This window comes from Hippichthys cyanospilos, chromosome 16 (genome assembly GCF_059441005.1).
Source record: "Hippichthys cyanospilos isolate Australia breed blue-spotted pipefish chromosome 16, RoL_Hcya_1.0, whole genome shotgun sequence".
NCBI classification, from domain to species: Eukaryota; Metazoa; Chordata; class Actinopteri; order Syngnathiformes; family Syngnathidae; genus Hippichthys; species Hippichthys cyanospilos.
Genome location: NC_142384.1, coordinates 13,902,762 through 13,918,429, shown reverse-complemented (window position 1 = coordinate 13,918,429; position 15,668 = coordinate 13,902,762). Strand labels below are relative to the sequence as shown.

At 41.0% G+C, this 15,668-nt stretch overlaps 1 protein-coding gene across 1 annotated transcript in view; it reads left to right on the top strand.

The window, feature by feature from the left end:
* Nucleotides 1–15,065, top strand: part of LOC148410746 (protein shisa-8) — a 59,807-nt gene extending 44,742 nt beyond the window's left edge. Inside the window, exons 4-5 of the mRNA XM_088436308.1 lie at nucleotides 5,348–5,464; nucleotides 8,641–15,065. Coding sequence (XP_088292434.1) covers nucleotides 5,348–5,464; nucleotides 8,641–9,143 — 620 coding nt within the window. The 3' untranslated portion in view covers nucleotides 9,144–15,065. The remainder of the gene's footprint in view (nucleotides 1–5,347; nucleotides 5,465–8,640) is intronic.
* Nucleotides 15,066–15,668: the final 603 nt, after the last annotated feature.

Below are 15,668 nucleotides of genomic sequence, written 5' to 3'. Positions count from 1 at the left end.
ATGAGTCAGCATCTTTACTAGGGCTCCTCAACATTTTAGGTCTCAGCATCCTTTACAAGCACCTTACAAGGATCCCTCAAAGCCCTAACAACAATTAAGCCTAACTTACCCTATACGTCAAATGGGGGTATGCAAAGATATTTTGGGCAGTATGGGAAATTTCAAGTTTTCCTGAATTTTGAATTGAAAATCATTCTTAAAAATGAATATTGAATCAAAATGCAGACCCCAAAATCTCAATCGGAAAATGAAAGACTTTTTCCAGAGAAAAAGCGATCAAGAATACAAAGAATGGGTGAGGATGCACTCGCACCAAAGTTAATTCATACAAGACAACAGATGGTCCGCATCATCCATAAAGTTAGAGTAAAGTAAAAAGCAGGTGCCCTGGAAAGGAAGAAGAGACCAAAGAGGGTCTCATCACACGGCAACATGAACGCTGACACAGAAGAAGGTGATTCAAGGTGAGGCATTAGCAAAAATATGGAAAGAGGAAAGGAGGATGCAGGCAAGGACAAGGGCCTGCGGACTTCTCACAGGAATGCGTTTGCTCCACGAGGGGTTATATTAACTCTCAAATTATGCACTATGACAATCCTCGCTTTAATGCTTTATTAATTTAAATGGCACATTTGCCAAAAGGCAAGCCTGTGTCACAAACATTGCGCAGTATTTCGAGTCCTTTTAGTTTTTTGCGCACAAACTGCAGTTTTAACATTCAACATCCCACACCTGCATTAAAAACTGGATGTGGAACGAGAAACAGGGCCACTACTGCGATCTGAGATCTTGTGTACTTCCCACTTCTCTGTCTGGATTAAATCAATTGTTTCAACTACGACGTGGTACATCCGATCTTTCAACAAAAACCTACATGCATGGCAGGCATATTGCACATTTTAAATTGCACTTAGCTGTGATTGGGTACGTGAGCGAAACATTCAGTTTTCAGACACTGTGACAGAGACTCTCCACGCTTAACTTTCTCATGTCCGTACAGTTTTTTTTTTGTTTAGTTTTAGTCATCCTACTAGTCGTCACAGCTATGAGGGGGGACACAAACAAACAGCTGTGGGGCGCAACCTCCCAGATGTGCTTCCATCATGCAAAGACTAATGCGCCGCATTTAAAAGGAAAGAAAAGGATTGACAATGATTACATTTGTCAGGCCACGTGGCTCGGCCCTCCTACTCACAGATCTGTTAGCCCGCATCCATTGGCAAAATTTCCATCAGTGTGTAGGATTTCTTTTCTTCTTTATGGCTGGAACATTACTATCAATAGTATTTAACTTCTTTTAACACTTGCATACCAGTTACTTAAGCCATGACTCAATACTATTTTGTATACAATTTAGTTTATTCTCCTTTGTTTCTACAGCGTAAAATGTGCCTTAAAATTCCCAAATTCTTACCTGAATGTGTTCAACCTATATAATGAAAGTCACTTATCTTTTTATCATCGCAAGGAGAGCACGGCTGGTTTTTTCATTCCTAATGAATTAAACAGCGCAGGTCGCGCCTTCCATCCTGATGCCACCCACGCTGTTCACCCCTACATGCATGCATCTTTCTTCAGAATACAGTTCTTTACTTTGATGCTTGGCCCTGCTGGCCTGCACACGCACGCGCACACACACACACACACACACACACACACACGGGTTGAAGCGCATGCATTTGAAATGTGTGAATTCCTCCTGAAGTAGCTTGATGGACAGTCTTTCACAATGTCTGATGGAAATGGAAAAAAAATGAAAATCTATCAAGCATGACCCAAAATGGTCTCTTTTCCCTGTTTCTGTGTACACTGATTAAGTCCTCATTTGCTTCTCTGCCTCTTGTAATAGACATAAATTTGAATACGTATGAGTTTTTCTCCTTGGAGCCCCAACTCACCCCCAATACTACAGTACATCAAAAACAAAGCAACAAGGCACACACTCTCAAACACACACGCAGCAAAAAAATGGGGCATTGGAGGAAATGTATGCAAGAATATAAAACACAGGAAACATGTTCTCTCTCTCTCTCTCTTGCTTTCTCTCGTCCAACATGATTTCTAAAATGGTACCACACTGACAAAGCAGAAGGGAAGCATCCGGAACTACACATGAAAGCACACAAAATGTAAAATAGGCTGAAAATGTCATATTCTGAGAAAATTAACATAAAATGCTATTATCTTGCTTGAAACTGTAAAGGACTAAATTCAGTTTGGCAAGAAGTTAGATCTCCCTTTTTCTATAGACGATAAATTGCCAAAAAACCAGACACCCGACTGTTTGAGCTTCCTTTATATTTACATTTTAATTAATCTAAATATTAATCTAAATTATCTCGATTGTATTTAATGAAAAAATGGCTGCATGACACCCCTGGCCAAGCCTCACTGAGGTGTTGTGGCAACCTGGTCCTCAGAAATCCTTTCAAACCAATTGAATTGTGGTTTTCATTACATTTTTTCAACAATTTTATGATCACAGTAGTTAGAATGGTTATTATACAAAGTGGGCCTTTTTTTTTGTTTCTAGTTAGCTGTGGGATATATCACATTGCGGACTACCACTTAAAATGATTAAATAGTGGTACTTGAACATAAAGGAGTCCATACTAAATTCCATAGATATATTTTCTGCAACTTCACATCATTTGTTGATTTTGATAGGATGATTGTCAGATGAATGCTATATTTCCCCTCTAACTCATGAACATACAGAAAAAAAAAATCAAAAGTTTAAGGATATATGCTTGAAAAACAGCTTGTCATAATGCATACCTCAAATGATTTTACACTGGATATGCTCATAGGAGTCAAATCATTAGCTCCTCCTTTCGAGCTTTTAGCTCGACTTTAGTAAAGTGCACTGCTGCAAAACTAGTTGTAGTGAAATAATTCAACAGATGTATAAAAAATAAAAGAGAAAAGAGGCGGAACTAGAGCCAGAAAAGTGAAAAGGACCCGAACATGGCTGCGCCACACTGTGGGAGCTCTCTGGTGGCCGGGAACAGCCCTGTGGTCAAACTGGAGACTTGCCAAGGATCTTTCCATCAATTAGTTGATTTTTTTTTTCCCCTCCGCAGTCTATCTCTGGCTAGCTCTGATTCTGTTCATCTTTCTCTCCCTGTCTGTTCTATTATTTCCACTACTGGCTCAACTCTAAGAATGCTTGAGAATGTAGGACACTTAGACAGCGAAGCTCATCCTTCTATCAAGGTCATTAAAGAAAAAAAAAAAACAGCCGAAGAAGGATTATTGCAGACACGTAGACTGTTTTTGTGTCTTCGGCGTAGTTGATTTCTGGGTCATAAATGTCTATTTTGGAAGTGCAGGTGGCACCAGCCAGACAACAAGCGGTCGCCGCATGCGGCTACGCACAGAGAAAATTACATCACACAGTTGTGCCTCTCCTCTCAGCACGCCGCACACAGCGTGTCATCACTGCATATCAATTACACGGGGAAGTGAAGATGTGTTTCCAATTCAATCAGTCAGTGTTGGTGTCACATCGCTCAGTCTGTGATACTCTCCCTACATCGCGCCCTGTCCCATTTCCTTTCCTCTGGATTCCCACTGATATGACTCTAATGCAATGTGGTGGTCACAGGTGTTAGGTTTATGAGTCTGTAAATGCAGAGAATATAGTGGAACTTCCAAGGTTGTTTGCCCCTGAGGTCGGACTATTCCGATCGCCACTAAAATGTTCACGGAGAATAAAACGCAGGTTTACACTTGAAGAACTTCCATCAAGAACATTGCACGACCGGAAAGCACATCATGTGACTCAACAAATCATTTATTAGCGACATTAAGGGTTAAAAACGTTAGGTTAGGTTAGTGCAAGTTTGGCAGGAGGTTTAAACCTGTGCAGGGGTGGGCTAGATGTTTAGTTTGGATGAGCCAAACAGCTTGGGATAGTTTTGAAAAAAGGAGAAGTCGAGTCAAACAAAATGGTAAATGGACTTTCGCTTATATAGCGCTTTTCTACCTTAGGTACTCAAAGCACTTTACACTAATTAGACATTTAACTACTGATGACGCAGCATCGGGAGCAACTGGGGGTTCGGTGTCTTGCTCAAGGACACTTAAACATGGTCTTGATGGTCGGGGATCGAACCCACGGCCCGGAGACCACCACTCTACCATCGAGCCATGCCGCCCCGAATCAAACATGTACAATGCTAGCTTAATCCAGGAACCACAGTAACTGTTCTTTTGAAGTAAGAAAAAATAAAATGCTAATAATATGCAAGCAACCAACTGCAGTTTCAAAGTGTAGATCCTGTGACAAATTGCTGCCATCACCTTCAAGTGCACCAAAGTCAAAGACAATTAAATTCAGCCCGGGAGCACTCATTTGTATCTCCCCTGCACAAAAGCTTACAGTGTGTAACGTCACGTGTTGTTCTGTTTCTGATGTTGCCAAGTTACAGTAAAGACAAGAAAAAATACGTCCATAATATGATCTAAGTCAAGACGGGCATCAATCTTTCGGAATCGACTTTTTCACTCAAACTGACCAATGATTACACCATTTCATTACGTCACGGTTATGGTGATTGTCTGTTGTTGTCATATCCACAGTACATCCACATGTACAACATTTAAGCTCATTTAAGTTCAGTTCTGGTCTCCCTCCATTGCTTTTTGGCTATTATCCGCTCCATAATGTTCACCAAACAGTCCCTACATTTGTTTGCCGAGCGTTTGGCGCTGTGCAGGTAGCACGCAGGGACTTTATGAGAGCTTTATTGGCGGGAACAGCTGCCTGCTGTGGCTGTGAAACAGCTACAGTGATCATTAGCAGCAAAGTTCAAAAGGCCAGAATGGGTAAAATGCAAAGCACATGCCCATATCACTGTCACATTATGTTTCATTACATTGCAACAGTAAGAGAAAGAGTTCCGCCTTTTGTTACTTAGAATTAATCACCTATAAAATCACTATAATATGCACGAGTGCAAGGGGTCAATGTTTATTTCTGTGAATTTCACATATTTTTGTGAGTAGCACTGCAGGATAGCTTTTCAAAAATGTGGTTCTGACAGCATTTTACTTGTCCTTATGTGTTATAATACGCCCATGGTAATTTGCACATCTTGAGGTGGCATTTTTTAAAACTTTCAAGATGAAATATGCAATGAGGCTTACACAAATGGCCATTGAGCCTCAGATGATCATTAGGTGCGCGCTGACAAAAGATCTGCAAGCAGCATCGGAATATGGTGTACAAGGTCTGCAAGATTCAGAACTCAAAGCAATGCTACATTAACCTCCTGTAGTTATTTTTCCATTTGGTGCAAAATTGTAATGCAGACATTTTTCTCTCCCTTGCTCTTGCTTTTAGATCATAACCATCTGAATAATGCAGCCCTGTCTCCTTTGGGTCCAGCCATGGCCTTGTCTCACCCTCATAACAACCTGGGAATCGGTTTCAATAAGTACTCCTCGCTCAAAGGTGTAGGTAAGTACTCCACGCAATACGTCTGTGGAGAAAACATTTGTACACATAAAATGCTGAGATTTGAAAAATGTATCAATGCAGATGTACATTACATACAGTACTGCAATGGTTCTCAAATGGGGCCATGGGTACCCGTGAGGGGTATGTGAGATTAACAGATTTTCTGAAGATAAACAAATCTAATTCATGGCTTTTTAACACTGAAACGGTATATTTTCAAACTAAGAGCAAATTAATTGGAACATGGGGCAACCTTTTGCTAAATGGGCGTTACAGTGACTCCTTTGAATTAAAGCATTGAAAACCGCTGTGGTACAGTATACTGTACATGAAAGAAGGGGAAAAAATGACTTTTCACCCAAAGTTGTACAGGATATGGGTCATACTAATGGTGGATACGGTATTTTTATCTATTTGGCTTGGTTTTATCCTGGCATTTAAATGGGGAGTTGCAGACTTCTTATATCAGCTGTAGTTGTTATCCTTTTTCAAATTTAGAATATGGTTACACATAACATTGAACTGCATTAATAGTCCATTAGCATTATGAAACCGGAGAAGTCCAGTATTGATTATAACTGGAATCAGCACATATTTATGGATGCGTTACTCATCTGTCTCGAACTCAGCCAATAGAACGCTGACAGTTATTGACAGCTGACCTTTCTCTAAATAGAAATGGGAGCCTGTGAAAGAAAGGCAACAGCAATGCCAAACTCCATATACTATAAAAAAAATAGAAAGATGAGAAAAAAATGGTTACATAGTGTTTGTGTCACTGCAACACAAGTATGCATGCATGCCCAAGCGAGCTACTAATGGTGAGTAACAGCAGTCTGGACAGCGGCAGGGTGAGGCGGCTATGTTAAGTCCTGCAACTCTCCCTCTGGCTTGTCTGACAGACATTAACGCAACATATTCCAAAAGTTCGCATAACGCAAACATGGGTGGTCATAGTCATATATGTAGACATGCAGAATCTACAGATCTATCATTTGATTCCTACAAAAGAGTGAGAGGAAAATACTGAAAATTCTTGAAGTTGTTGGAGGTATTTAATACGTAGGATGAACCATGATTTGGCTATAAAATGAGCAATGGCTTGCACACGTCACATGACCAAACCCAGAAAAAAAGTGAGTTGTGATTGATCGTTTGCTAAGCTCTGACAGCTGGTAAGAAAACTTTTTGAAGGGATAGTCGACTTATTTAGCACTTTAGCAGTAAAATGTTAAAATAAATCTATACTGTAATTAACAATTATTTTTCATGTCCAATTAATACCTCCTTAAACATATTTGCTATCGACATTAAACGACATAACCTGGTCTTAAGCCTCCAGTAACAACCAATCAGGGCTCACCTGTTGGTCATGTGATGTTCACAGGCTGAGCTGTGATTGGTCATTACTTGAGCACAATGTCATTTTAAATTGACAGCAAGTGACAAATAATTCAGGCACAATTAATTATATAACAATTACAATATTTTACTGCTGAAAATGGCTAAACAAATGAACTCAAAACCATGATGACAGTTATCAAATTAATAGACAAAATATAAACTTTTAAGAGCTGACAAAGCAAAAGAAGTATCCCTTTAAGGAACCTGAAATATTATACCTTTTCAAAACAGCTTCTTTTTCTTGAGGAAGGAAATTATTCATAAAAGGGGAAAACAAGGTTGATGGTGTCTCAAGGCTAGTGTGCGCGTGTGTATGTGTGTGTTTGTTGTGAGTGAGAGGGCCGCAGTGGTGATGACCGAACAGCAGAGTCGCGTTCTTCTCCGGGAGCTCCAGCTAATCCGACATGACACGCTGAACCCGTTCTACTTTCATTCCCTACAGTTTTGTGCAACACTCCCTCATCATCTTGCTTCTCATCATTTTTTTTTTTTTTGCCAGTTTCACTGTGAAGTTGTTTATATCTTTCCTAATCATTTATGGTCAGAATGGGTTAAATGAGTGAGATGCAGCACTCGTATTCTCAGGGGTAAAAACAGCATGCTGCTTTCATGGGCTTTGTGTTGACTTCATTTGCTCAAATGACAGAAAAACTATATGTTGAGAATGATCATCATTACAGTCTTGATTTCCTCTCCAACACTTAAACTCAACAAAATCAAAATTTAACACTTTAAGGACAGTATGCCAAGGTGCTCCCAAAGACATAAAAGATATGTTATGACTTACTTTTAGTTGACTTTCGATGAGTCTCGGTGGCAATTTCTTTCCAGTAAAAGTAATAGTTATTATTAATACAAATAAAGTTTTCTTAGATCAAACAAAACAAAACCTGCAGACACAGGTGACAAACTCCTTTCCTAACAAGCACACCTGTTGTAATCCGGCTTGTTTATGTCACACTCAAACGTGTGCTTGCACAAATTAGCCACTAGATAGGAAAAGCTCGCATTTGGAATAACATTTTTGTCTTAAACCATTGTTTCTCAAATAGCACTCTTTGTGGGACATGGATGACCACAGAGAAAATGATTTGTTTTTTCCTTGTGAAGTGTAATTGTGATAAATAAGAATTTGCATCTTTTTCCCCCAGGCGCTTTGATGCACTTGGGGTTTTTTTTCTGCTTAGAACCGAGGTGTCAAACTCGTTTTAGCTTACGGGTCTTATGGAGAAAACTCTATTCCCAAGTGGGCCGGACCAATAAAAAAATGGAATATAGTTATATACCTTTAAAACAGCAACTGCAAATTTACTAGCATTTTTTTTCTATTACTCTCCAAAATGGTAAAATCACAACATCACTATTAATTATAAAACAGTTACATTACTAATAAACATTCAAGATTTTCATTCATCCATCCATCCATTTTCTAGAGCCACTTATCCTCACAGGGTCGCGCAGACTTGCTGGTGCCTATCCCAGCTGGCTTCACGTAGTAGGTGGGGGACACCCTGAACTGGTTGCCAGCCAATTCCAGGGCCCACAGAAACCAACAAACGTTCACGCACCAAACCGAACTTAAGGACAATTTAGTATGTCCAATACATCTGCTATGCATGTTTTTGGAGTGATTTCTCTTGATTGAAGGTGGATTTGCAAAATCGAATTTTGAAACACAGCCTTAAACGCTGAGAATGAACTGACCGTTATCGATTTTATCGATTGTACCGAAGTAGCGTTTCCGTCTTGACTTATTTCTTCCCTCAATCCAGATACAACGCCTCGAGACTACTACAAGAGCTACCCGATGGTAGATTACACCCACCGCCAGTCTCCTCCGACTTTCCAGCCGATCAACTTCCACCCCAAGGAAAAGTCCTTCCTCCCACCGCCGGACATCCACGCACCGTTGGCCATCACCATCAACGCCTCCCAGATCCCCAAGCCCAAGATATCCAAAACCAACACCCACCCGCTCACGTCGGGCTCGGCTTTCAAAGTCTGGGACCCCAGCAAGAGCCACGTCCAGCGCCCGGCCGCGTCGCACATGGTCCTTCAGGGCCCGCAGCATCACCACACCGTCCAGCAGCAGCATCACCAACCGCTGCACCATCAGCCCAACAGCCGGCGCCAAGCCTACTCCAACAAACGGCAGTTCAGCATCGAGACGCTGCCCGAGCTCTTCTCCCAGCCGCTGGGCTACGGCCACTCGCCGCACATGCACCCCAAGCACAAGGGACTCCCCACCAACAGCAAGACAGAGGTCACCGTGTGAACGCGACGACGTCCCAAAAAAAAAAATTACACTTTCAAAGATGTGCTCTGATATCTTTAATATCCACCGCCTAACTTTAGGAGGGGCGGGCAAATATCGTGTATGATAAGAATTTTTTTTACCGCCTTTTCCGTATCATTGTTGATAAGAATAACAATAACTGGCCGGGTGCGCTTCGCGGGATCGCTGGATCGAAACAGCGGACGAGCCGAGAAGATTGCGGCGGCGGCGGCGGGAACCGATCGGACTCACAGTGTGTTGGCATTGCGCTCAAACCGATTCCATCTCACCCGAAATCCCACACGAAGGCCTGCGAGCGGTCTACCCATTTCCGTCCTATCAGAATCTGCCGGGGCAGTGTTTTGCCCCCGAGACTGTAGCTTCCCATCAGCGGAGACAATGCCATCAAGTTGTCAGTTGCCACCACCCTCCAGCCCAGGGGGGGTTGAGAGATCAGCCTGGCAATTCATACCAGAGAGAGGGGTGAGGGTTATTTGCCTTATTCCAGGGGCAAATAAGAGCATGAGAGGGATGTGAACCACGACGGCGGCGCAGAGTACACGCTTGTCGAAAATTACGGGGCATCAGCGACCACGGTGGCCTCCCTCCCCAAAGCAGGCACAAATGCGTAATATTCTCCTTTCATCGCACGGACTCGGAAACTGCGCGTGAATAAGAAAGCTTTGTTGCGGCAGATGCTAATTCGGGTCATCCTCCCTTGTGTTCTCGTGAGTGCTAATCGTGCTCCAGGAATGTTGCGCAACGGCGGAAAAGCGCGAAAAAGTTACAAGTCCTTTGCCTCTTTTACATCGAAAAAATTTCAGTTGGAATATTCACGCCAGCATGAGGATTTTTCGTGGTGCGCGCTTATTATCTGTTTCCATTGGAGAAACATTAATCGCATGCAAAATGGAAACCGGTCAAACTACCGCATTGCTAATAAAGAACTTCGAACACGCAGGCTATATAACGAGATAGTTTCGGCAAATATAATAGATGCAGGGGTGATGACTGACTTTTCAAAAGTAATTATTAAGCGTTGTTGATTTTTTTTTAGTATTTATGGTGCTTTTTGACGCTGAGGAGTTGGCTACTGATGTCTAACGCTTTTTAACTTATTCACACACGGCCGAATTGACAAAGATTTTCAATTTTTGTTTTCCTATTGAGCGTACCTCCCAACCTCCCATTTGCAAGCATTTAGAAGGGACAGCAGCATGGAATATTGAAAATCATCATGTTTTGTCAATCTATGCAAGATTTTAGCCTCCTGGTGTTTCATCACACATCAAAAAGCCCGAGTCGGGTCAAAATTTCCCCCCGGGGGTTAAAAAAAAAGCGTTTATTTGAAGCCCAATGCTGGAAAAACGGAACAATAACAAGCACATCCATCACATAATGTGATTTACTTCTTTCCACTTTGAAAAAAAATAAAAGGACAGAGTACAAAAAGAGTGCATTTGGGTTTTAAACTTATAATCAATTATGATGCATGTGTAGCAAGCCCAAACGCATAACCTTCAATTTATCACTTACCCTGAGGTATTGCACCGTTTAAATAACACCACGCATATAAACCACGCACATCTTTCAAGAGCCACCTAATTGTGTTTGGGGGCAACAGGCACACGTGGAGAGGCCTCTTCATCAACGCTAATGAGAAAATCATGAGTGCGTCGCAGCGTCCATGTCGGAAGAGAGCAGTGATGCATGCTTTAATAGTATGGCTGTTCCTAAATGCACTTTAGTGGCGTACAACTATTTTAACCAAAGCTGTCCTCGGCCTCTTGTTCCACAGTCCCAGAGAACTGCACACAACCGGCTGACTTATTAATTGAACTCCCCTTCATTTATTTTCATCAGGACAACAACCACGCCGCAGAGCATCTCGTATTCCTGGCGCATGCTAGTACCTCACATTGGAACCTAATCGAACGGGATCATTTAGCAGGGTCACACGCAATTTAGCACCTGTTCACTCTCCGCTGCCTTGCAGCCTTCTCAAAGACCGTCGGAACCTTCTTGCAGCAGTCGCCTGCACCTAGCTAATGCTAATCTCCCTCCAGAGAGTTTAGAAGGGAAGCAAATCACTGCAATGAGGGGAAAACTAACATACAGCATATGTAAATGTTGGGCTTTACACAATTAGGATTTCGGAGCTGATCATTATTAAAAGAAAAAAAAAACAACAAACGGATCACTGAAATGCACTGGAAAAAAAAATCAATTAACGCAGAATTTGTAAGTAATTGCCTTCAATAATTGTGTCAAGCCTAAATGAAAGTAGGTAATGGTATTGATTGAAATTAAGAGAAATGAAAAGCTATCATTTATTCCAAATTTAAAATGGATGCATTGTTGCAGTTGAACAGTCCTAAACTAGTCAATGCTCTCACTATCCAACTTTTTTTTGCTTCGACCTGGTATCGTGCCAGTGTAGTCAAAATTGTATCCCCTGCATCTTGACTTGACATACTGCTCTGATTATCTAATAATTATTCAAATGTTTCTACCTACTTTGACAGTGTGCTCACAGACTCATCGCTTCTGTTTAGTCCATTGAATGACTATACCTATTGACATTTGAGATCTCGAACTGTGTGGATGGTCATTGAAGGCATCTGCGGTCAACTACGTGAGCATGATCATGGATTGATGGATAAATATCGTATAAATCACTATGACAAAAGTGTGATTGACATATGCATGGATCAAACAATTGGCTTGCTGGCCAAAAAAAAAAAAAAAGATATATGACGCAATCTATGTAAAACAAAACGATGGGACTCAAAAGAAATGAATCATGTCAATTGAATAGAACTCATTTTGTGGAACAACAACATATTTCTAGTGTGCATCCTTGGCTACCAAAATCAGTCACCCGCATTCTCCAATTTGCATCTCTGTATTAAGGAGCCGCGAATGTTCACCGGTGAGTGGGGAAAAAGGGAAGTGGCATAGTTAAACTTTAATGCGAGGGAATAAATTAGCAATATAATGCCCCGCTTGCGAAGCAGCGACGACTTCTCCACTGTACCACTCGAAGATGTGAAAAAGCTGTTAGGCAAGCTGTTGGAGTGGCGCTCGGTGCTGCTGGCATGCTTTTGTAATAAGGGATCAGCTGAGAATGGGGATCATGAATACAAAAGCATCAATGGGATGCGCATCAAACACATTTGCGCTTACGCTCGTGCCAGCGACGCGCACGATGTAATGCGCCATCCTGCAGGTTCCTTTATCGCGACCTCCCCTTCTCCCTGACTTATTCCCACTTTTAGTGGGTCACTTTATGGGAAAATATTCTGTGGGGGTCTGTCCTGAGCCCCTCAGGAATGCATTGGAGCAGAGGTGTCAAACCCATTTTTGACCTGGGCGACATTGTAGTTCTAGTTTCTGTCAGAGGGCCTATGACCATGAAGTCAAATACATTTTAGGGGTGGGGGGTTCCCTTACATACTTACCTAAGTTTTGAGATCAGACGTTGGTTAAATATGAGAGATTGGGAACAAAAAAGGGTTTGTTGTTTTTTTTCCTCCCAATTTTTTAAAAGTTTGGAAGGAAGGAAGGAAGGAAGGAAGGAAGGAAGGAAGGAAGGAAGGAAGGAAGGAAGGAAAGAAAGAAAGAAAGAAAGAAAGAAAGAAAGAAAGAAAGAAAGAAAGAAAGAAAGAAAGAAAGAAAGAAAGAAAGAAGGGGGGGTTAGGAAGAAGTGAAGGAAAGTATGAGAGAAAATAAGAAAAAAAGGTTAGAAAGGAAGCAAGGAAGGAATGAAGTAGAAAAAGAAGAAAATGGAACAAAGAAATGAAGGAAGGAATGAAGGGTGGAAAGGAAAATGAGAGGGGGGGTGAAGGAACAAAGGAGGGAGGGAATGAAGAAGGTAAGGAAGGTATGAGAGAAAAGGAGAAAAAACGTTAGGAAGCAAGAAAGGAGAAAAAGAAGAGAAAGAAGGAAGAAAGAAATGTGAAGAAAGGAAGGGTGGAAATCAAAGTAAGAGGGGAGGGATGAAGGAAGAAATAAAGGAGAAAGGAATGTGAAGGAATGAAGGAAGGGGAAGAAAGGAAGCGAGGAAAGGGAGAACAATTGAAGAAGGGAGAGAAGGAAGCAAGCAGTGACGGAGAGAAAAAAGGTAGGAAGTAAGGCGAGAAAGAAGGAGACAATTTGCAAGTTTGCAATTTACACCAAAAACTTAAAAGTCAAATCAGTATTTTGCGGGTCACATAAAATGATGCGGCGGCCCGGATCTGGCCCCAGGGCCTTGAGTTTGACACCTGCGCATTAGAGGTTTTGAAAAAACATGCAATGGCATTAAGTAAACAAGCAATATGTGTCAGGGAAGCAATAAGTGCCCGACTGTCCGCACACTGATATAGTTCAGCTGGTTGGTGAAAGGCGACATGGCTGATTTTCCTGCTTCTCTCCCTCTACTCAAACACCCATCAATGCATAGAGCATTTTTTTGCATTTGTATCAAGGTCTTACAAGCAAGCACTGACCTCTGAAGTTGCGACGCAGGAGCTAAAAAAGTGGCATTTGAAATTAGCCCCTCTGTTTACCACTAAGGATTTGAACGAGCTCTCGAGGACATTTTTTGCTGTCAAGAGGAGACGCCATGAACTGCGGATTCAAACGTGTTTTTCATCCTTGCTTGCGCTCCTATGGAAAAACTCGTCGGAAATGTGATGTGCTGGTAAAAAAAAAAAGGTTTTCTATTTCCAACTTGGATCCGGGATGCATCGCAGCATGTTTTTTCTTCTTCTTCAATGTTGGATGGACTTTGGAAAAAAAAAAAAAATGCTGGCCAAGCACTATAAAGGCCAGTCACAAGACAAAGTAAACACTTGCTCAAGAGAGGTGCAATACAAATGATATCTTCTATGTTGTGGCGCCCAAAAGGACCTAAAGCCTTGAATGGGAGAAAAGTGAGTACATCTAACTGATGCTTCCACATCCAAAACGTGAAGGCCGAGACATTTTTGGATCATCAGTATAGTGTGTAATTTCTCCCTGTAACTGACAAACTATGGCTACGCTGACTTAGCTTGGCGCTAACTGGCTGTAAATCTCTCCAAAAGAAAAAAAAAAGAAAAAATCAAGTATCCTACAACAGGTTTTCATGAATGCAACCTGGTAGACATACTTGGGTTCCATGATCCCTAGCAATATATAGATTACTGTGTATGTTTCTATAGCTTCTTTTTGATTTCTGTCTGTTTTTGTTGTTTGGTTTTGTATCGTGCTTTTTTTTTCAAGAATTGAAATAATAACAGGAGAAATATATATAAATATATATATATAAATGTTCATCTGACCAATGAAAGTTAGAAGTGCTTCCAGATTTTAGACTCATGGCTGCACGATCTTCATCCCTCCCCCAACCCATGCTCGCGTTTGCTTCTGAAGCGAGGATGTCATATGTTTCAAGCTTGTGATCTTTTAACATTGTATGGTCCACGGGTCCTCATTTAATTGTGAGAACATATTGCATTGTATCAAAGTGCTTTGCCAACACATTAGTTGAAAAGTGGGGGCAGGATTCAGATGTGTATTTGCAAAAAAGAAAAAAAAAAATGAAAAAAACACCACGAAATCATGCATTATTTCATGAGAAACTATACCGGGCAGCAGTAGGTTGCCTTTGATTGCTATGTACTAACTGTGTATATACAGTCTGTATGCTGTACCACTTGTCTGCTGTGAAATGTGTTAAGTACTCAGCTTACAGTATATAAGGGCTTTTTATAGATATTAAAGCAGACTGAGTAATTTGATGTCACACGCTGTAACTCAAGTCAAATTTCTTTGGAGTTTTTTTTAAAAGGATGAAGGGATATTCAATGAATTTTCATGCATACAAAATACTTCGACGATTAAAATGGCGTCAGCCTATGTGTCCTGTTTGAATAAATCTTTGTGAAATACAGCCAACGTTTATTGTTGCTCTCTTTTTTTTTTTTATTGTAAAATTGTTTACAGTGATGTTGACATTTTAAATAGAACTGTAAGTATTTATTCAGGTAACCTAATTCAGTATATAGCACTCCTGAGTTAAAGAAAAAAATACTCTGACTTCTCGTATCTTTATGAGGCCGTTTTAAAACACACTATTTTTATTTTGGAATACTGACATATGTATCAGATTGTTATCTCCAATACCAATATCATTTAGTATCAAACTGGAAAAGAAAATCTGAATTGGTGAACATTTCTATAGTGCAATAAATCCAAAGTTTCCAGGGAAGTAATTCACATCTTTTCCTTCCAGCTCACGGTTACTAAACTGCAATTAATCTTCAAGGTAATATCGTCATGGCAGCTGCTGAGAATTGACATCAATTTTATGTCAAGTGACCAAAGACATATATCACAGAAACAGATAGAGAAAGCGATATAATTTAAGGATGAAGGTTTGAAATAAATGTATAAAACACACAGAAACATTGCACTCCCATAGGTTTGTTTTGCCTCCTTCCTGCTCTCTCGATCTCTCTCTCTCTCTCTCTCTCCCTCTCTCTCTCTCTCCCTCTCCCT